Source organism: Diabrotica virgifera, chromosome 8 (genome assembly GCF_917563875.1).
Source record: "Diabrotica virgifera virgifera chromosome 8, PGI_DIABVI_V3a".
Classification (NCBI taxonomy): Eukaryota; Metazoa; Arthropoda; class Insecta; order Coleoptera; family Chrysomelidae; genus Diabrotica; species Diabrotica virgifera.
This window is the reverse complement of record NC_065450.1, coordinates 157,452,370-157,474,621: the sequence shown is the minus strand read 5'-3', so window position 1 is coordinate 157,474,621 and position 22,252 is coordinate 157,452,370. Positions and strand designations below refer to the sequence as shown.

The following is a 22,252-nucleotide window of genomic DNA, read 5'->3' as shown; positions in this document are numbered from 1 at the left end:
CGTTAGTTTTCTTTATTCTTTCAAAAAATAAATTAAAATTAAGAGATTTTTTAACTCGACGGTAAGTGAATTACTTACCGTCGAGTTGGAGTACTTACCGCCGAGTTGGATTACTTACCGTCGAGTTGCTAGTAAATGTCACCTACTGACGTAAAATCTGTCATGGTAAACAGTCAAAAATGATCAATCGTGCAAAAAATATCTAACCAACGAATCTCTACATGTAAATGAGAATATACCTCTGAACAATAATAATAAATATTATACACTCACCGGCACCCCACAAAATGGGCCATTTTTGATGTCTCGAATTACCTAAAACTGTTGTCCGATTTAAGTGATTTTTTTAATATGTTACAGCCACATTGTTTAACAATATCGCTGTAATAATATTGTTGCTAGAATGGTAAATTTTCATTGTATACCGAGTGTACCAATCAAACTATGTTTTTTTCTCAAAGTTCAACACACCCTGTGAAATATTCTAGCATTTATAAAATACTGAAATTAAAACCCAACTATAATAGCCTCAGGTTTTCTTAACATTCTGTTTTTTGATTCATCCTCTTATGTTGGATAATAAAAAAGTTAAAACTTTTAACCTAAGAGCCATGCTCTTCATCAAAACAGGGTGTTTCTAAATAAGTGTGACAAACTTTAAGGGGTAATTGTTTATAAAAAAATAATGTCAGTTTGCTTTATAAACATAATATGTCCGCAAGTTCTTCGTTTCCAAGATACGTTGAATTTTTCTTACAAACTGATGATTTATTTATTGCTCTAAAACCGATCGAGGTATGTAATTGAAATTTGGTAGGTATTAAGAGACAGTTATTGCGTTTTTTTGATATGCAATTATAGGGGAGTGCAGTTAGATTTTCACTTCGGAAACAATCAAACAAAATTGAACTTTTTGTAGTTTCATTAAGAAATGTTTAATAAACAACATATGCTTCTTTTCATGAGCATTTTTCAGTGCGTCACAAATGATAAAAAAAGGTAAGTCCGTGATAATATACATTTTAGTGACATGACATTTTAGTTAAATCTGACAGTTGTCACAATTTATTTGCAATGTGGCAAAAAAACAAATCAATTGTGTTTATGGCATTTATAAAATGGTATTTCCTTTGATTTGTATAGTCTTATACATTGTTCAGATTATATTCGTAGATATATTCTATAATTCGCAAATTATTTTATTTTCGATTTTGGCGCCATCTATTGACAACTTGAATAAATGTTATAAATGTTACCGACGAAATATAATCACCGACGTGCGTTTTTTTCTGTCACATACAATTTAATGCGTTAGAAAGAAATCGAAAAACTGTGACGCACTGAAAGGTCCTCATGAGAAAAGGCATATAAAAAGTTCTACTCGAGAAGTGGGTGCTTCATTTTTTATTAAACATATGAACTACTAAATTAGATGTTTTTTTTCAAATAACTCCGAAAAAATAAATTTTAGAAAAAACTGACTTGACCATTGAAAAATTCAGAAAATTTTACAAAAAAACCTGATATAAAGAATTTTCTAAAATTAAATCTGTATCTTCTATAATTTTTATTTATCACCCTTCTCACAAACATTGGCGCACTGTAGACTAACGTACGGCGAAGTGCACGGTTGAGTTATTTTAACGTAATTCTTTAACTAATGGATCAAATGAAATTTTACAAATTGAACATGAAAGAAGAATAATTAAGCTATCTTATGGTTATAATTGAAAAAAATAAAATGTACGGACATAAGTACAGTGTGGGCGGAAAATGAGCCTTACATGAATTTTGTTTAAAAATGATTTAAAAATGTGTAACTAATACATTTTTTCTTAAAAAACTCTCAATGTAATGTCAATAAGAGAGAGGAATATCACTTGTAGAAACATTATACAGGAAAATATTGTATAATATACTTGTTAAAAAGTACATTTTTAAGGCACTCATGTGAATTGCAACACAATGAGCTTCGCTCATTCTGCAAACTTTCACATGCGTGCCTTAAACGTGTACTTTTAACACTTATATCATAAATAACTATTATACTACACCCACGATCATGATGAATTAAAAGTTTAATTATAAATACAAAAACTTTTTAACAGCAATTATACATAATAAAAGCGACAAACCAGCACGTAAAGAAACTCAAAATAAATAGACACCCTCGTGCCCGGCACAGGGATTCTCAGTTAAGGTATACTAATAGTCAAATATAGCTCTTTCACTGTCACTTACATAGAATGCTCGTAAAATATTTCTCTCTTTAGTCGTTCCAGTACTTATTTTGGCACGAAGGATAATCCTGTCGAATAATCTCCGCTGTCGGTAGGGATTGTATTACGCCCATAGTTGCCATATTTTATATAATTTATGAAGACAAAAAGAAATACACACAAAAAAATAACAGGAAATAAAAAGTTTTGAAGATAAAAAATATGTTTCTGCATAGTTAACAAGGTAGTGCCATGGCTCTATGGCACTACCTCACGAGCCGCCACTGCCATTAGTTTTCATTGGAAAACGAAAGATAAATCATTTATCTTATTTTCTGCTCTAAACAAATACTGTATTTGTATTGGTTACATCCCTGCAAGGCTGATTTAAAAATAATTGTGTTCATTCTCTTTCTTAGGTTTTACACCGTATTTCAATTGTAACGAAGTCTGCACAACATTAGTGGGATTAAGTAAAGGACCTTACTGTCCCATTTTAAAACAAACTGAAACAATGCGGACCAAATTTCTTCCAAAAAGCTGTAAAGAAATTTTTAATAAAGGTAAGTATATTTATTTTTAGGAACGTTTTTATTGTGAATGCAGAACACGAATGAATAAAAGAGGCCCAAAATGAACAGGAAAGATGTATGTCTAAAATCGGGAATATTTACTCGGACAAAGTGCATTATCCTTTTTATTTTACTGTTTGTACCAGATAATTATTTATCTAGGTATGTTGAACATATTATTAACTATTATTAAAAATATCTAATATGTATTATAATACAGTAAACATAAACATGTAAGAAACATACAAGCATCCTACAAAAATCTTAGTAGTCCAGAAAGCCCCTGCGCATCCGCTAGGATAAATATCCCGATTCGGTTTTTTTGCACAATCTTACTCAAATAGGACTACCTTTAACAAAGGGTACCCCCCGTTAAGATAGGCAAAATGCCCTCACTCCCAGAAATCAATTTTTTTAATTTTTTTACGTTCTATGCAATTAAAAAATGAGATAACGCGAATCTTTAGCTCGCCACCCCTTACCCCTCCCCTCACAGCCTAAAACGTAAATTTTTAGATTTAATTTTTTTTTTTTTTCAGTTGGGTTGCAATTGATTTAAAAATTTCAAAAAATTCACAGATGTATCTGAGACTTTTAAAAAACAAGTCCATTTTTTACGGACCCGTAGGTCGAGTGTACATAACCTCAATTTTTTTTAACTTTTTGAAGCTTATAACTTTTTTTAGGCGGCTGCAGGTCCAGTTTTTTTTTAATTTCGTGTATTTTATCAAATCTATCTCTCTGATTTTCTTCAGATTTTTCCGTTAGGTGCGCCATCTTGAAAAATCCGGAAAACTGTAAAAAATGAAAATAAAATATTAAGGCTGTATGGGTCTCAAAAAATATCATTAAGCCCACAAAAACCCTTATATAACTTAAAAAAAAAAAAGATGGTTTAATGGTGTTTTGCCCAATTTTTGATAATCCTAAAATACTCAGTTATTTCAAATTATACATAACCTATTAACATAACCTTGAGTTGATCTATGTTGCAGTCTATAAAATGGAGAAAATCCCCAAAAACCCCCTAAAAAAGAGTTTTCCGGATTTTTCAAGATGGCGCACCTAACGAAAAAATCTGAAAAAAATCAGAGAGGGAGCTTCTGATAAAATACATAAAATTAAAAAAAACTGGACCTGCAGCCCTCTCCAAAAAAAAGTTATAAGCTTTAAAAATTAAAAAAAAAAAATGATGTTATGTACACTTGACCTACGGGTCCATAAAAAATGGACATGTTTTGTAAAAGTCTCAGATACATGTGTGAATTTTTTGAAATTTTTAAATCAATTGCAACCCAACTAAAAAAAATTAAATCTAAAAATCTACGTTTTGGCTGTGGGGGGAGGGGTAAGGGGGGTGGCGAGCTAAAAATCCGCATCATCTCATTTTTTAATTGCATAGAACGTAAAAAAAATTAAAAAGTGAATTCTGGGAGTGAGGGCATTTTGCCTACCTTAACGGGGGGTACCCATTGCATGTTGCCAGGACCAAAAGTGGGTCAAAAATTTTTTAAACGTTTTTTTTTTGTTTTTTTCCTAAAATTATTTTTTTGGCATGGAACAAGGTTTTTTTCGGTTTTTTAGATCATTACAAACAGAAAAGGTCTTTAGTGACTTTTCCTTAAAGTTGATAGTTTTTGACCTATAAGCGATTAAAAATTGAAAAATTGCGAAATCGGACATTTTTAACCTTCAAAAACTATGGGAAATCTTAAAATTTGAATGTTGCCGAGATAGGTAGGTAGATATTCTTTAAACATCGATTGATGAAATCCCGTAGAGTTTTTTTGCAATACAGTATTCAAAACTCCTTTGTATTTTAATTTCTAATCACGCGTGCGCGACACTATTTTCCACCGTTGCATGTATATACAGTATGGTGCCAATGAAAGAAATACATTAGATGACAAATTTTGTTATTTCGTAAACCAACGACTTTAAGGGAAAAAACCCGAAACAGGTCAATTTTTATTTTTAAGTTATGATAATGTGGCATATATATTATACTAGTGACGTAATCAGTCTGGACGTGATGACGTAATTGAAATTTTTTTTTAAAATAAGAATAGGGTTCGTGTGGTAGCTCGTTTAAGGTTCTTCAATTCTCTATTCAGTAATGTAAACATTTACATAATGATTTATACAGGGTGTGCAAAAAATTTTTATTAAATTAAATTATTTGACAAAAAAGAAGTAGCAGGACACCCGGTATAAATATTTATATAAACGTTTATATTACTGAATAGAGAATCGAAGAACCTTTCAAATGAGCTAGCACACGACCCCTATTCTCATTTAAAAAAATCATCGATTACGTCATCACGCCCGGATGGATGACGTCGCTAATATACCATATGCTACAATGTCATAACTTAAAAATAAAAATCAACCTGTTTCGGGATTTTTCCTTAAAGTCGCCGGTTTCCGAAATAACGAATTTATTCCTTTTATTATTATTTCATTTTCACCATACTGTCATGTCGGTGGAAAATAGTGTCGCGCACGCTTGATCAGCAATTAAGAAACAAAGTAGTTTTGAATATTGTATTGCAAAAAACTCTTCGGGATTTCAACAATCGATGTTTAAAGAATATCTATCTACCTTAGCAACATTCAAATTTTCAGTTTTTCACATAGTTTCTGAGGGTTAAAAATGGCCGATATCGCAATTTTTCAATTTTTAATCGCTTATATGTCAAAAATTATCAACTTAGAGAAATGTCACTAAATACCTTCTCTGTTTGGAATGATCCAAAAAAACTTAAAAATCTTTGTTCCATGCAAAAAAATAATTTTATGAAAAAACAAAATAAAAACGTTTAAAAAAATTTTGACCCACTTTTGGTTCTGGCAACATAAAAATTTGTTAAAAGGGGTCCTTTTTGAGCAATATTGTGCAAAAAATCCGAATCGGAATATTTTTCCAAGCGGATGCGCGGTGGTTTTCTGGACTATAGAACACAATATAATTTCCTAATTATTTGTTTCAAATATTCTGTTGCCAAACTTTTTGACGTACCTTGTAAATATATTTTTTATTTTTCAGGAATTACCATGACTGGTATTTACGAAATTCGTCCTAAAGGTAAAACGATTCAAGTGCTTTGTGACATGGAAACAGAGGGTGGCGGATGGACAGTTCTGCAAAAGAGATTTGACGGTTCAGAAGAATTCTATAGAGACTGGCGAGACTATAAATTTGGATTTGGTACATTACAAGGAGAATTTTGGTTAGGTCTTGAACACTTTTACATGATTACAGGTAACAACTCCTTAAATAATATTATAAAGAATTAAATAAAATATATAATAATAAAGAATTAAACAAAAATTTAAGAAATATTGACCACCACAGAATTATCCTGCCCGATGACATAAACGTTCTTTGGAAAACTATTAAAAAACAAATGAACAATGCAATAAAAAAACATCTAAATGTATCATCCAGAAATAACAAACAGTAATGGATGACAGATGAGATTTTACAGTTAATGGACAAACGAAGAGAATCTAAAGGAAAAGTTGACCAGGATGGAGAATACAAAAGACTAAATAGAATAATTCGAAGAAAAATAACCGCAGCAAAAGAGAAGTGGCTGGAAACAAAATGCGTCGAAATAGAAGAACTGTAACAAAGGCAGGATTTTAAAAACTCATCGACAAGACCAACTCGACCTGTGAGCAGTTTGGTATGAAAATAAACATTAAAAAAACCAAAGTGATGTCAATCCAAAAAAACCAAAACGTACCTCAACCTTGCACAATAAATGAGCACATTTTAGAACAAGTCAATAGATTTAAGTACCTACTTGAGATGTTGGATTGACAGAAGCCTAAATCCTGATCTAGAAATAAGATCGAGAATAGAACAAGCCAGAAAATTTTTCGAAAAAATCAAAAAACTGCTTTGTGATTCTCGAATAAATCTCGAAATTCGACTACGTTTATCCAAATGCTACGTCTGGTCGACTCTTCTCTATGCAGTTGAGATATGGACCTTTAAAACATCAACCATAAATAAGTTGGAGGCCTTTGAAATGTGGATCTACCGGAGAATTCTCAAAATTTCGTGAACATCGCATACCTCAAACGAAGAAATGCTGCATAGAATAGGCAAGGCAAGAGAACTTTTCAACGCAGTGTAATTTAGAAAAACATCATACCTGGGCCACATACTGAGAAATAATAAGTACCAATATGCTCAACTTATAGCGAAAGGAAAGATCGAGGGAAGGAGAGGCCTAGGAAGGAAAAGACTATCGTGGCTCAGAAATATCCGACAATGGACAGGGCTAAATTTTGAATAGCTAATAAGAACAGCTGAAGACAGAGAAGAGTTTGCAATTCTAGTAGCCAACCTCCATTGAGGAGACAGCACTTTAAGAAGAAGAAGAACAACTCCTTGCATTAAAATTATATCTAACAATAAAACACTGAAAACGTTTGTTTTCTATACTTCCACAAAATTTATTATAACTAAGTGACTACAGCTGTTTCGGCAGAGTGCCTTTCTCAAGTGGTATAGTTTACAATGTGTTTGCCTTTTTAAGTCTTCAACTGAAGAGGTTGAGGAGTGGGGAGCTGTTTGTCTCGAGTTGGTCATTTAGAATTATATCTGTATTTTTCAGTTTATTAATTTCCATAGATTCTAAAAAAGATAGCTTAAGGCCTTTATTTTGAATATGCAGAATTTGAAACTCTTCATTGAAAGAATGATTATGATCTAGAAGGTGAAGTGCGTATGTAGAAGTGTCTGTTTTTCTATTGTTGAATGCCCTTTTGTGTTCTGCTATCCGTTTGTCAAAAGTTCTGCCAGTTTGACCGATGTACGTTTTCGGACAGTCACCACAAGTTAGTTTGTACACACCACTCTGTAGTTGCTTTCTCTTTCGGCTTTTATTGTTCTTAATATATTTGCTTAAGTTGTTGTTAGTTCTGAAAACTAGTGTTATTCCTTTCTTTTTTATGTATCTGGCTATTTTTGCTGTTATCTTGCCAGTATATGTGAGAGAGCAGAAGGTACTGCACTACCACAGAAAGAACCATCAAGTAACGGTCGAATCCATCAATTAAAATTATAATTTAATATATAAGGATTTCGACTGTCTTTACTGTAGTTCTTTACTCAACCGTCCTCCCCAGTTCTTTCTGTTTTCTCCGTCCCCTTCCCCTAGATTTGTTCTTTACATCGCTTCGTCCACTTCATCTCTGAAAGAGCTTCGGGTCTGCTTTTCCTTCTTCCTATTGAGTTCCACTCTGTTATTATGTTTAGCCAACATTTTGTGTCTGCTCTTGTGACATGCCCGTACAGGGTTAATCTGTTTCTGTTCTATGTAGTCTATTATATCTGAGTTAATTCCCATTCTTTTCTTAATATGTCTGTTATTTATTATATATCTCTTTTCTGCAGTTACTCTGCAGCTTCTCGTTTGGAATTCTATCTCTGTTACTCTTATATTGTTTTTTGATTTCTTGTTTATTATCCAATTTTCACATCCATAAGTTAGGATACTCCTTGTCGTGGTGTTATATATTTTTCTATTTGTTTTATACTAATGTTCTTATCTCATAGTATCGGGTTTAATTTTCGTATCTAGTCTATTGTTTGTCCTAGTTTATTTTTTATACCTTCTTTGGTTTTTCTTTGTTTTATATTATGAAACCTAAATACTTATACTTAGCTGGTACCTTTATTTGTTTACCTTCGTCTATTGACAGCTGTTTTGTTTCTGTATCCTTAGTTTTTAGATATTCAGTTTTCTTAAGGTTTATTTCCATTTCATTCTTTGTATATTCCTGTTTCATTTTTCTTATCATAAAGCTAAGGTCATCTCTTGTGCGATCACTATTTGGTCGTCAGCATAACTTAGGGTATATAGATATTTTTGTTCCTGACTGGTAGACCCATTCCTTCGCACTTTCTTTTCCATGGTGTCAGGGTATTTACAGGAATATTTTGAACAAGATAGGGAATTCAGAGCAGCCCTGTAGTAGTCCTTTTGTCGACTTAAATGGATTGCATATTATATTGCCCGTTATTTTATAGCAACTGTGTTATTCTTGTAAAGTGTTTTTACTTCTGTTATTGATCTTCGTGGAACTTCGATTCCTTCAATTGCTTCCCATAGCTTGGTTCTAGGTATCGAGTCATATGCCTTCTTAAAATCTACAAAAGTAAAATGGACGGATCTATTTTTGGCCATTATTTTTTCTATTTATTATTCGACCGCGTAAATATGATCTAATCAATAATCATGCTTTCCCCGCTGTGAACCCTGCCTGGTCTTCTCCGATTTTCTCCTTTTTTACCTATTTGTAATTTTTTCTTTATGGTCTTTCCGTACAGCCTGCCCATAGTAGAGATGTTGAAAAGTATCAATTCGTTACAAAGTACTCGTTACTTACGAATACCGAAAGTAACGATTACTATACAGCGAGGCAAATCGTTACTTTGATTACTCTGGTTACTTCGTTAGTTTATACCAATCGTATCAGAGCAAGTAAAGACTATTGTATCTACTTTGATTACTCTGATTACTTTGTTACTTCGTACCAAACGTATCAGAGCGAGTAACGACTATTGTATCTACTTTGATTACTTTGATGACTCTGATTACTTCGTTACTTCGTACCAAACGCATCAGAGCGAGTAACGACTATTGTATCTACTTTGATTACTTTGATTATTCTGATTACTTCGGTACTTCATACCAATCGTATCAGAGCGAGTAACGACTATTGTATCTACAACCAGTACACTTGATTACGTTCTACCAATCGTATCCCAGCAAGTAACGGACGGAACCGGTATTTTACCGGTGTTATCGAATATCATTATCGGTATGAAGCATTTTAAGGGCGTGAGGGCGAGGAGAAGATAGAAGATGAAACAGAGGGAGGTATAATGGTATACTTAAAATAGGTAATGTATGTCATTAACAAAGATCGAATTCGAGAACCTTATATTTTTATCTAGATCTACAATCTATACCTTACAAAAGTAATCGTATTAATCAAATCATTTTTATCCCCTAATCAGATCGCCGAAGGTCGTTGTTATACCGGAATATCTATACAAAATACCTACCTACTGAGAAATACGATTCTCGATGTGATTACCGGTACTCAAATACAAAAGTAACAAAAGTAATCATAGTAATCATATCATTTTTATCCCTTAAACAGATCGTTTATATCGGAATACCCATACAAAATACCTACCTACTGAGAAATACGATTATCGATAATATGATTACCGGTACTCAAATACAAAAGTAACAAAAGTAATCATAGAAATCAAAGTAACGAATACTGTAAATGATTTCTTTATACAAAAGTAACGATTTGTAACGAATACTCGAAAGTAACTATAATCAACATCACTAGCCCATAGACGATACAATGTTGATTTCTCGATGGTTTTTTTATAACTAAATAAATTATTAATTTAATAGAATCAAAAATTATTCCACATTTTTTTTATTAAAACAAAACAAATGGATTTTTGTCAAAATTTTTTGATTGTCCAGGATCAAATGATTAAATAGTGTTTTCGTTAATAGGTTCTCAATCGACTGAACTATTAATCGAGTTGACAGACAAAGATTTGGTAAAACATGTTGTTCGCTATCGACAATTTGAAATTGGGCCTGAGATAGATGGATATCCTCTAAAAACGGCATCTGGTTTTAGTGGTGCCGCAGGGGATGGATTGAACTGGATTTTAGGACAGAAGTTTAGCACGAAAGACTTGGATCAAGATGCGTGGAAAGAGGGAGACTGTCCAGCTTATTCACGTAAGTAAATTATTGTTTATACAGGGTGTCCCGAAAAGATTGGTCATAAATTATACCACAGATTCTGGGGTCAAAAATAAGTTGATTGAACCTCTCTTACCTATATCCTTACCTATATACAATAGTGCACACAAAAAAAGTTACAGCCCTTTGAAGTTACAAAGTGAAAATCGATTTTTGTTCATATATCGAAAACTCTTAGAGATGTTTTATTGAAAATGGACATGTGACATTCTTATGGCAGCAATACCTTATAAAAGAATTAAAGTGAAATTTGTGTACCCCATAAAAATTTTATAGGGGAAATTTGTTCCTTTAAACCCCCCCCCCCCAAACTTTTGTGTACGTTCCAATTAAATTATTATTGTGGCACCATTAGTTAAACACAATGTTTTTGCCCCTTAGTATTTTTCGATAAGTCAGTGTTTATCGACATATTTTGAATATTTGTCGATTCCACCACATATTTGTATATGGTTAAGTACGATTATAGAGACCTGTTAATAATCTGAAAATTTATTTATAATTTGCATTTTTAGCTGTATTTTGAACAAGAAGCCACATCTCGATAAAAGGTGACTTGTCAAAAAAAGATTAAGAGGCAAAAAAGTTTTAAAAACAGTGTGTTTAACTAATGGTACCACAATAATAGTTTAATTGGAACGTACACAAACGTTTGGGGGCTTTAAAGGATCAAAACCCCCATAAAATTTTTATGTAAATATATTAAAAAAGAAGCCGCATCTCGATAAAAACTGGATTATCGAAAAATACTAAGAGGCAATAAAGTTTTAAAAATGTTGTATTTAAATAATGGTATCACAATAATGAATTAATTGGAACGTACACAAAAGTTTGGGAGGGTTTAAGGGAACAAAACCCTATAAAATTTTTATATAATATAATAACTTCACTATAATTTTGTTTTAAGATATTCCTGCCACAAAAATAATACATGTCCATTTTCAATAAAAAATCTCTAATAGTTTTCGATCCATTGAAAAAAATCGATTTTCATTTTGTAACTTTAAAGAGCTGTAACTTTTTTTATGAGCACATTTGTACTAAGAAATGTTAGGTTCAATCGAACTATTTTTGACCCCAGAATGTGTGGTATAATTTATGACCAATCTTTTCGGGACACCTTGTATATTTTAACCGCTTTGCTCTTGCTTTATTTATTTAATTAATTCAGTTATATTCTAATTTATGTTATCGTTAATGAAAATAACGGAAATAAAAAGGCGGCGAATTGAGAAACTGTGACCAACGATCAAATTTTTTCCTTTGTTGGGATCTTCTTTATTGTCAAATCATGAAACATTAAGTATAATGAGATTTGATTTTGATTGTATTTAAACAAATACAAAAAATAATAGAACAAAACAGAACACCACAAGAATGGGGATCAAGCATCCTAATACCTCTCTTCAAAAAAGGAGACAAATCGGACCCGGAGAATTACAGAAGAATTAACTTATTAAACACAACATAAAAATTATCAGCCAAAGTGGTAACAAACATATTGAATGAAATTTTAATATTAGCAGAAGAACAACAAGGTTTTAGATCGGGAAGGTCATGCACTGATGCTATATTTATATTGAGGCAAGAGTTCAAGAGAAATCATTGGAATACAATAAACCGGCATATTTATGTTTCGTGGACCTTAAGAAAGCATTTGACAGGGTCAAATTAAAGGACGGTATCCATTTGTTACACCCAAGAGAGGTACCTCTAGAAATAATTAAAACGATCGAAAACATCTACCAGAACAACACAATAAGTAGTCGAGGCATTGAAGAATTGAAGTGTCAATTTTTTTGCAGTAAGACGGATTTTAATGCGGATTGGTGCGTTGGATTCGTGAGAATGTCAGGAAATTTTGTGAACTAATGTAATGAATAAGAAATCTCAAATTGCATTTGTGCATAAGAAAAATGCATTTCAAAAACGCATTTCGGTAAATAGTGGGAAAAATTTACTCAATTTTCTTACTCGGGGGTTTTTGGGGTCGCTGAAAACGAATATAAGGTCGGCGAGAGTGTGCAACCTACCTGGTGCCTGCAGCGGGTGTAATAAACGTCTTCCTCTGGAGTATTATGGTACTTTGTTAAATAATTGGCCCAAACTTGTAACTCGGGGGGTTTTGGGGTCGCTGAAAATGAATATGAGGTCCGCGAGAGTGTGCAAAGTACCTGGTGCCTGCAGCGGGTGTAATAAACGTCTTTCTCTGGAGTATTATGGTAATTTATAATATAATTATTTTAAACTTGTTACTCGGGAGTTTTTGAGGTCATCTATTTCCTTCGATGTAACTATAGTGATCGAAAAGGGTGGTATTTTTATTATAAATAAACATGCATTTTTATTATTATAATATATTTAATATATATGGTTAAAAAGTTCATTATACAAAATGTATCGTAATTTATCTTTAAAATTCATTTTCTTCATTATTATCATCTTCTTCTTCATTATTGCCTTCCTCTCTCGAGTCCAATGCAATATTTGTGCAATCAGAGCCTACGCAATTTTTGCACGCTAAATTACAAACTAACCCATGCTTCCTGCACCTGCATGAGTTACCGCAGTCTGACTTACAACTACAGAATATTAAATTTAAAATGTTTGGAGGACCAGGTGGCTGAGTCATTCTAACTGGAATTAATACATTATTTTGTAATTCCCATCCCCAATCGGTTGGGTTCATGTTACTGTCCTCTCCATGCAGCCAAATTTGTAGTTGTAAATATAGCCTTTTTACAGATGAAAGAATTTTTCCAATGACAATCTTTTTATTTTTGGCAATAGCCATTAAGTACATTCTGTATCTAGTAATTTTCTCTCAAGGCAAAACCACATCATCCACTTGCGACTTACCTAATTCAAACTGCTTTAAATGACATGAAATTAGAATTTATTCGTTGCGATATTTATTTTTAGTGACCCCAAAGACCCCCCGAGTAACATGTTTGGGCCAATTATTTAACATATTACTATAATAGTCCAGAGGAAGACATTTATTACACTTGCTGCAGGTACCAGCTAGTTTGCACACTCTCGCCGACCTCATATTCATTTTCAGCGACCCCAAAAACCCCAGAGTAAAAAAATTGAGTCAATTTTTCCCACTTTTTACCGAAATGCATTTTTGAAATGCATTTTTCTTATGCACAAATGCAATTTGAGATTTCTTATTTATTACATTAGTTCACAAAATTTCCTGACATTCTCACGAATCCAACGCACCAAACTGCATTAAAATCCGTCTTACTGCACCAAAAATCGACAGTAAGGCCTTTTTTTTGTGCCTCAATGCCTCGACTAAAACGTAAAAGTGGAAGATGGACTAACTGACCCAATTGAAGCCGGCAATGGGATAACACAGGGGATTCCTTGAACCCTTTATTGTTCAACCTGATCATGGACGAAATAATAATGTTCAACCTGATCATGCAAAAAAGTAAGAAATAAAAAAGGATGCCAAATGAGAGAAACAAAACTTAAAATAATCTGCTATCTAGACGACGCAATAATAACCTCTCAAAGTGAAGATGATCTACAACGTATGCTGTACCAATTTAACATAATCGCCAGAAAATTTAACATGTTAATTGCAATAAAAAAAGACAAAATGCAAACAGCAAATCCAATAAGATGCAAATTGGAGCTGGAGGGTCAGATAATAGAACAAGTGATGAAGTTTAAATATCTAGGCATCACACTATCTAGTTACGAAATGCTCGAAACAGAGGTGGAAGATCAGGTGAATAGAGCAAACAGAGACGCAGGTTGCCTGAATGACACAATATGGAGAAATAAAAATATCGGAAAAGAAATGAAAGTAGAATTTACAAAACAGTCGTCAGACCAATAATGACATACGCGGCAGAAACACGGCTCATTGAAAAAACAGACAGAGTCTATGATATTGTTCGTCCGCTATAACTTTTCCCATGCGTCACAAACAAATTAAGTCAAAACATAAAGTGAAACGAACGTCGATGTGTATATACTGTATACTATATACTACACACATCGGCGTACGTTTCACTTTATGTTTTAACTTAATATGTTTAAAAATGAATCGTGACGCATGGGAAAAGTTATAGCGGACGGACAATATCTACTTATTGCCTAATTCATTTTAAATAATTCATAATATTACTATATTACGTATTTGCTAACTATATTTTTTTCTTAATATTAACAGTTGGTGCATGGTGGTACAACAATTGCTATAGTTCCAATCTTAATGGAAAATATCGACATATGGCGCATGCCGACGGAATTGACAGAAAAGGAATGAACTGGGACCCACTTACTTCTAAACCAGAAAAAAAGTTTTTTCTTTCTGGATCACGAATGTTAGTTAGGCCAAATAACTAAGAACAATATTAAATCAAATTATCATTCAAGTAAGTAGTTTTGTATTTATATTTATTATACTTATGTGTAATATACAAGAATAAATAACCACTAAACGAGGTAAAAATGAGTGGCGCACACAATATTCTAGCAACAAAAGAGCTGATGTGAATATTACGTGGCGCAAAAATGTTTTTCCAATTTGATGGATAGTAAAATTATAGTTTTATTTTGAAACTTTTGAAATCTGAGTTTGCCGAAGAATTCTTTTAAACAAGTTTGGTTGATAGAATTCGTAACCAGTTGTTTTGCAGCGGATGGTGATGGTCAAAATTTTCCAAAGTGGAATATTTTGACCATGTTATGCGTCACTCCGAGCATATAATAAATTGAATACTATAACTAGACGGAAGAAGCAGCCATTTCAAAGAAGAACATCATGACTAAAGTGAGAATGAGGTTGCCGAAGGCTGGATTTGGCAGATACATTTCTCTACAATCTAAGTGCATCTGAGAATCCTTTGAATGAGTTGGACATATAGCGTTCCTAGCGAAGTTGTCTTTTAGAAGATGAAAAACTGGTGGTCAGAACAGTTATGTAAAAATCACGACCTATAATGTTTTGTCCAGGTTATGGTTTATCCCGATACACTAAATATACTCCATTTATTAATACAAGGCAAGAGGGAATAAGATGGCCAGGTCAAATAAGAACGTCATGGATTAGAAACCTGAGGGAAAGGTTTAAAATATCCTTTTTATGGCTATGCTAATGCACGAAAATCTAAATTAAATTTGTATTAAGCGAAATTTTGGCACCAATTGTATACAATGTTTTTCTACGTTCGTACAAAACACGCTTGGTATAATATAAGCATAGCACACAGCTTAATTTAATCTAAGAATTTTAAAAATCATCAGTATGGACGAGGATTAAAAAAATTGGTAACTAATAAGTATGATAGGAATGATATAACTCCGTCCTTCATACTCAGAACTTTAACTAGTCGTATTTTATCAAAATGTAGCTTATCTCGTAGATTCGGACCTTTCGATCCAAAGGTAGGCGTTCTTAACACTTAGCCACAGAGGGGGTCATCCAGTAGATTTATTTAGAATAAGTACGTCGTTATCAAAATATCAGCTCAGTATACTTACATATTTGTTTTTGTTTTAGATTTGTAATGCATGTACTGTTCCTGTTTGGACACCAAGACTGATCTTGAGGCCGAAAATAGTACCAAGAAAACTCTTGCACATAGCGTTTGGTCTACACATCCAAATGGAAAAGCGTCCTCGATATACTCATTTTCAATAAATATTATATAAGCGTTTTAAATATATAAGTAACGTGTCTTCAAGTTTCGTAAAATAAATTACTGAAGCAGAGTATTTGTCACGTTGGGATGTCCACGAGTTACTTCACGCAAAGATCCCTGGTTCGAAATCAAATTAAAGAAAATAACTTTCGTTTACAGAAAATTACCCCTATTAAAAATACGCAAGTGTAGCTTAAAATAAAGTTTTTATTTGGATGTTATCCGAAGAATGTTACAAACTCGACTGACTTAAAAAACATAATATCCAATATCTACACATTCCTTAAAACTGCAATACATTCTTATCGTTTCAATCTCAAGTGGGCAGGCTAGTAAGCCCATCATCCCTTCACCTTAAAACAACGAAAAACAAACCATATGGCTCGCCGTATGTATAAAGCAGAAATATCTTTTAAACACGGACACTGCCATATTTTATAATGACTCGACATTCTCCCACCTTGGGGAATTTGACAAAATTTCTCAAAAAATACAGAGTCACGAAAAATTACAATAAAATATCAAATAAAGTAAAAAGTAAAATATATCAAAAACAAACAGAGTCATGAAAAAATCAAGTCAAGAAAATGTCACTTGAATCTTACAGGAGTTTTAACTACCCGGCCACTTCGCGTACATCTTTCATTTAGATCGGGTGCTCTGCTTTTTGTCACTCCCGCACTTATTTCACTTGATTCTTCCTCAGCCTGGAGCTGACAACCGTTCTCTTGAGGCACTGTCTTTGGAGCCGCATCCCGTAGGGTAATGCCCTGGATATTCTCGCCAGCAGTAACTGCCTCCACGACTTCCACTGGGTAAAGCCTTTGCAACGGTCTCAGAAGTTGGCCTTGTGCTGTCGCAAGACGAACTAACCGCACCTGATTATCTCTACCGGGTAAAAGTTCAATAACTTTTCCTAAAGGCCACTGAAGACGCTTGATGTTTTCGTTGCCTACTAAAACGACATCCCCGATAGACACTTTAGACACTTTCGTCTTCTTCGTTCCCGCTTTGAGTTGAGCCAGATATTCAGCACGAAATCTTTTTCGCAAATGACTTCTCAACTCTTGCAAACGGCGTATTTTGCGTGTGAGAGAATTCTGCTCTAGTAAATCACAATCCGGCAACTCGTAACTGACTTGCTCACGTAAAAACATACCTGGCGTCAACGCGGCTAACTCAGTAGGATCATCCGAAATATACGTCAATGGCCGCGAGTTGACTATACTCTCACAATCACACAACAATGTCAATAAGTCTTCATAATTGAGAGACGCTCGACCCAAAACTTTTCGCAAAAGTCCTTTCACAATACCTATTAATCGCTCCCAAAATCCACCCCACCATGCAGCTGTAGGGGGGTTGAAACGCCACTTAATACGTTGTGTAGAACTATATTCCGCGATCATGTTCCGGCGCCGCAATTGCTTAAGCGCGTTCTCAAGTCCCGTAAAATTCGTTCCATTGTCACTATAAACCGTTCTCGGGCGTCCACGCCTGGCAACAAAGCGACGGAAAGCTTGAATAAATGCATTTGTTGACAAGGAGGTAACGAGTTCCAGATGAACTGCGCGATAAACGGCACAAGTGAACAAACAAATCCATGCCTTCTCGCCCGATTTCAAGTAAAGAGGCCCAGCTAAGTCCACCCCGGAAATCTCAAACACTGCAGCATCTCGAACTCTATCGGCCGGCAATGAAGGCGTTTGTACTTCGAACGATTTCCCATCTTGTCTCTTGCACACACCACATTCTTTTAAAATGGACCGCACAATCCGTCTACCCCCTAAAGTCCAATATTTTTCGCGGAGCAAACTAAGCAGTCCCTGTGTACCAACGTGACAAGAGTTTTTGTGTAAGCTCAAAATCAACTTGCGCACTATAAAATGTTCACCCGGAAGTAAGATAGGCAGACGAAAATCTTCCGTGTCAATTCTCTCGGTAACGCGAGTTTTTAAACGTATAAGTCCAAATTCATCGACAAACGTGTTTAGCGAGGAAATTCGTTTCGTATCTGAACCGAACGCTTCTTTCTGCACTAACTTCAACACAAACATTTCGGCTTTGTCGATTTCCTCCGCGACCAATTCGCCTGTAAGTTTTCCATTTGAATTTCTCGTATTGTAACAAAATCGTAGCGTCCAAGCCATCATTCTTAACAGTTTTGTGTACTGAGAAAAGTAACGCAGGTGCCAATCGTCGGACGTCATATTCAATAGTGACGAAATGGCTTTTTTCTTTTTCTCAGTGCCGACTTCTTCTTCATCAACCTCTACTTTTTGTTGGGGCCAATAATTTTCGTTTCTGTACAACCATTCCGGGCCCTCCCACCATCGAGATTCGAACAATTGCCGAACACCACAGCCTCTTGATGGAAGATCGGCAGGGTTGAGAGAACCAGGCACATATTTCCAACACTCAGCATTGGCTAAATTTCTAATCTCCTGAACTCTATTAAAAACAAAAACAGACCAGTCATCCTTACGTTGAATCCAAGAAAGAACCGTAGTGGAATCACTCCAAAAATAAGACTCAACATGCTGAGAAAATTGTCTTTTGACTGACTGATAAAGTCTAGCACCAATAGTGGCTGCCAACAGTTCCAATCTAGGTATAGAAATCTTCTTCAAAGGAGCCACACGACTCTTAGCTGCTATAAGAAAAATCGAAACACCATCATTCCGAAGAACTCTCAAAAACACTACGGCTGCATAAGCTTTCTTACTTGCATCTGAAAAGGTGTGCAAACTCCAATGGTCAGCTTCAATGGGCCCAGCCTGGATCCAACGTGGAATCTCAATACTCGACAGTTCAGGAAGATGAGTAACCCATTGACAAAATTCCTCAGCCATGTCATTCTCGACTGGTGCATCCCATCCCAGGCGCTTTTCCCAAAGTTTCTGCAGCAACAGTTTAGGGAACAGAGATACTGGACAGGTAAAACCAATAGGGTCAAATATACTCTGAGCTACAGAAAGCATCAGTCTCTTAGTTATGGGTTCTTTTCCGACCACTCCCTGAAAAATTTCACCATTGATTTTTAGTGTGTCTCTTGAGGAGTCCCAGAGAAGACCAAGAACAGGGACAACTGTTTTTGTACTACCAGAAGACTCCCACCCTCTCAAATCCATCTTAGCTTCCTCCATGATGGCAGTTGCTTCTGATACGAACTTTCTCAACTCATTCTCATCAGTAACACTAGTCACACAATTATCTACATAGAACCCAATCATAAGCCTTTCAATTGTATTTTTAGAGTACGGCATATCATTACAACACTTCTCCAGCGCCTTTATCAAATGAAATTCTATAGTAGCACCCAGAAGAAATGGACTACAGTTGACTCCAAAAACAACTCTCCTATGTCGAAATACAAATTCCTTTCCTTCATTGTTTACCCATAGGAACCTCAAAAAATCTCTGTCCTTCGAATGTACAGAAATTTGAAGAAAAGCCTTTCGAATATCCGACACAACACCTATTTTTTGTTGTCTGAACCGTAATAACACAGAAGGAATAAGTTCAATAAGATTAGGCCCTACCTCTAAACACTGGTTCAAAGAAGGACGACCCTGTTCATGAGATGATGCATCAAAGACTGGCCTAATTTTCGTGGTTTCGCTAGTATTTTTAATAACGGGCCTGTGAGGCAAATAGTGCACACAATTATTCTCTTCGGGATTATTTACTATTTCGATCACACCCTCGTTCAACCACTCATTGAATATTAAATTATACGATTCAAACAAATTTGACTTTTTCAACTTATTTAAAGTAGTATCTAACCTTCTTCTAGCGACAACTAAATTATCTGAAATTAAAGGATGCTTGTTCAACCAAGGTAACATAACCTCATACCTACCTTCGTTGTCACATCGGATAGTCTCATAGAAAAAATTCTTAGCCTCCTTGGCCGCCACCTCTCGTGTCAATTTTTCTACAGGATCGGTTATCCCAATAATATCAAGCTCCCAGAGTTTCGCCACAGAAGAACTATCAACAAACAACGCAATCGACATCATAGATGTGCTGAAATTAGAAGCAACTGCCGGCACCTTGCCCATAAGAGTCCAACCTAACAAAGTTTCAACTGCTACAAGACCACACTGTAACTGATATTTCCTTCCTGTATACAATTTGCCTACAACATCAGCTCCTAACAAAATCTCAATTGGTGCTATATGTCCGACATCGCTGAGCGAAATATTCATGTCACTAAGTTCCTCAACCCAAGGGCCGTGATAAACAGGAGAGACATCTGCACAAATTTTTGGTTGATCTAAGGCATCAAATGAACAAGAGTAAGCTCCTTCACTCGCAGTTACCTTGTATAATTTATGTCGTTGTTCAGAAGTACTTTTACCGCCAAATAACGTATGTACGATATTTTCCGTTCCTTTAGCAGAAAAACCCATTTCTTGTGCGGTACGCTGTAAAATATATGTTCTCTGCGATCCAGTGTCAATAAGTGCCCTTACTTGTTTAGTACCATGTGCACTTCTTATGTTTACTCGCAGAGTTTGTAAAAAAACCTGTGTATTATTCAAATTCGCAAGCGTCTGATCCTCAGTCCTATTTTCTTCCGAGCGGCTGATACTTGAGGTCGATGTATCAATTTTGTTAACAGGTAAATCAGGACACATCAAAACAACATGGGATTTACAACACAAAATACAATTCAAACGTGCTCTACAGTTCTTCGAAGAATGTCGCACCTTCAAACATCGAAAACAGGCTTTCTTCTCTGACAATGTTCGTCGTTTCTGTTCCATAGACAATTTTTGTGCTTTAAAACAATTGATACTGTCATGCTGTCCTTCGCAAAAAATACACCTGTCAACCTCATAATTTACCAACCCAGCCGCGGTCGCTGATGGCTGATCAGTTCCTTGCTTTGGTAATTTTATATTCTTCTTTTCAACCAGGTTATTAGATTTACATTTATTTTCAGTCGATAAACCAAAACCTTCCGTTGCTAAATTAATTTTTTGTTCATTTTGAACTTCATTTTGTAGAAAACTCATTAGCCCACTTAATCTTGTCTCCAAAGTTGAAACTTCTGCATATTCTTCGACATTGTGCATGGATACGGAACCAGAAGGCCTTAAAAACTGTGAAGATCTATGCCATAGTCTGATCATATCCTCCGGTAAACATGACTCAATAAGGGGATACAATATTGCCGCATATTTGTCAGCAGTTATGCCTAAGGTCTCAAGTGAACGAAGTTGACTCTCTATCATATCATATAGTGCAGAAACATTACAAGAACTACTAGAAACTCGACTCAAAATTAACTTTAAGAGCTCCCTAATATATACTTCAATCTGGAGATCCTCTCTGCCAAACCTAGACTTCAAACTCTTTATAATTTTTGAGTAATTATCGGCTACTGCAGGAAAACTCTCCACTAAACGTCTGGCCTTACTACCGTCTACAGTGGCTTGTCTCAAATAAGCTATTTTGTCGTTTAAATCAATCGATGGATCATCATGCACTACTTTGAACTGCGACCAAAATGGAAGCCAATCTATCAAGTCCCCAGAATATTTCTTGAATTCGATTGGAGGTAATTTAAAACTGCGCTTACCTTTTATTGATGACTCTGAACTTACTAAACTGGGTCTGTCTTCGCATTTGTAATTCAGTTCATAGTAGCGTGTGCTGTATCTATCCTTTGCCTCCATCTCACTGATTAATTCTGCCTCGGAAGCCTTTTCGACCATAGCTTCAAACACCGCACTTTCCACGACACACAGCTCATTGTACTTAACTTGTAACAGTTCCCACTGTACACTAATTCGTTGCCAGGGTCGAGTGTCCACCGTTTCAGATAACAAATTGTCCAAAACATTAGCAGCTGTCGTAAAAGCAGTACGAAGCACTGTTCGGCGTTTTGTTTCTAATTCCAATGCCATATTTCTCGCTTACAAGGGTAACAACTTCGGCCGAGCCTCACGACAAACGAATTTATT

General features: G+C 34.9%; 2 protein-coding genes across 3 annotated transcripts in view; one reads left to right on the top strand and one right to left on the bottom strand.

The window, feature by feature from the left end:
• Nucleotides 1-16,347, top strand: part of LOC126890406 (microfibril-associated glycoprotein 4-like) — a 214,652-nt gene extending 198,305 nt beyond the window's left edge. For both annotated transcript variants that reach the window (XM_050659310.1, XM_050659309.1), the window contains exons 3-7: nucleotides 2,639-2,782; nucleotides 5,838-6,053; nucleotides 10,354-10,587; nucleotides 14,804-15,008; nucleotides 16,136-16,347. In XM_050659310.1, the coding sequence (XP_050515267.1) occupies nucleotides 2,639-2,782; nucleotides 5,838-6,053; nucleotides 10,354-10,587; nucleotides 14,804-14,979 (770 nt within the window). In that variant the 3' untranslated portion in view covers nucleotides 14,980-15,008; nucleotides 16,136-16,347. The remainder of the gene's footprint in view (nucleotides 1-2,638; nucleotides 2,783-5,837; nucleotides 6,054-10,353; nucleotides 10,588-14,803; nucleotides 15,009-16,135) is intronic.
• LOC126890299 (uncharacterized) lies at nucleotides 15,361-22,195 on the bottom strand. Its single transcript, XM_050659157.1, has 2 exons — nucleotides 19,381-22,195; nucleotides 15,361-15,536 (listed from the first exon to the last, which is right to left on the bottom strand). The coding sequence occupies exons 1-2, from the start codon at nucleotides 22,193-22,195 to the stop codon at nucleotides 15,361-15,363; spliced, it is 2,991 nt and encodes a 996-aa protein (XP_050515114.1).
• Between the last annotated feature and the right edge of the window lie 57 nt (nucleotides 22,196-22,252).

What these genes read in the sequence shown, in the direction of transcription:
- LOC126890299 (XM_050659157.1), bottom strand. Translation starts at nt 22,195, where the DNA reads ATGGCATTGGAATTAGAAACAAAACGCCGAACAGTGCTTCGTACTGCT. An exon ending in GAGAGGGTGGGAGTCTTCTG is followed by an intron (nt 15,537 to 19,380) that starts GTAGTACAAAAA and finishes TCTGACCACCAG; the next exon opens with TTTTTCATCTTCTAAAAGAC.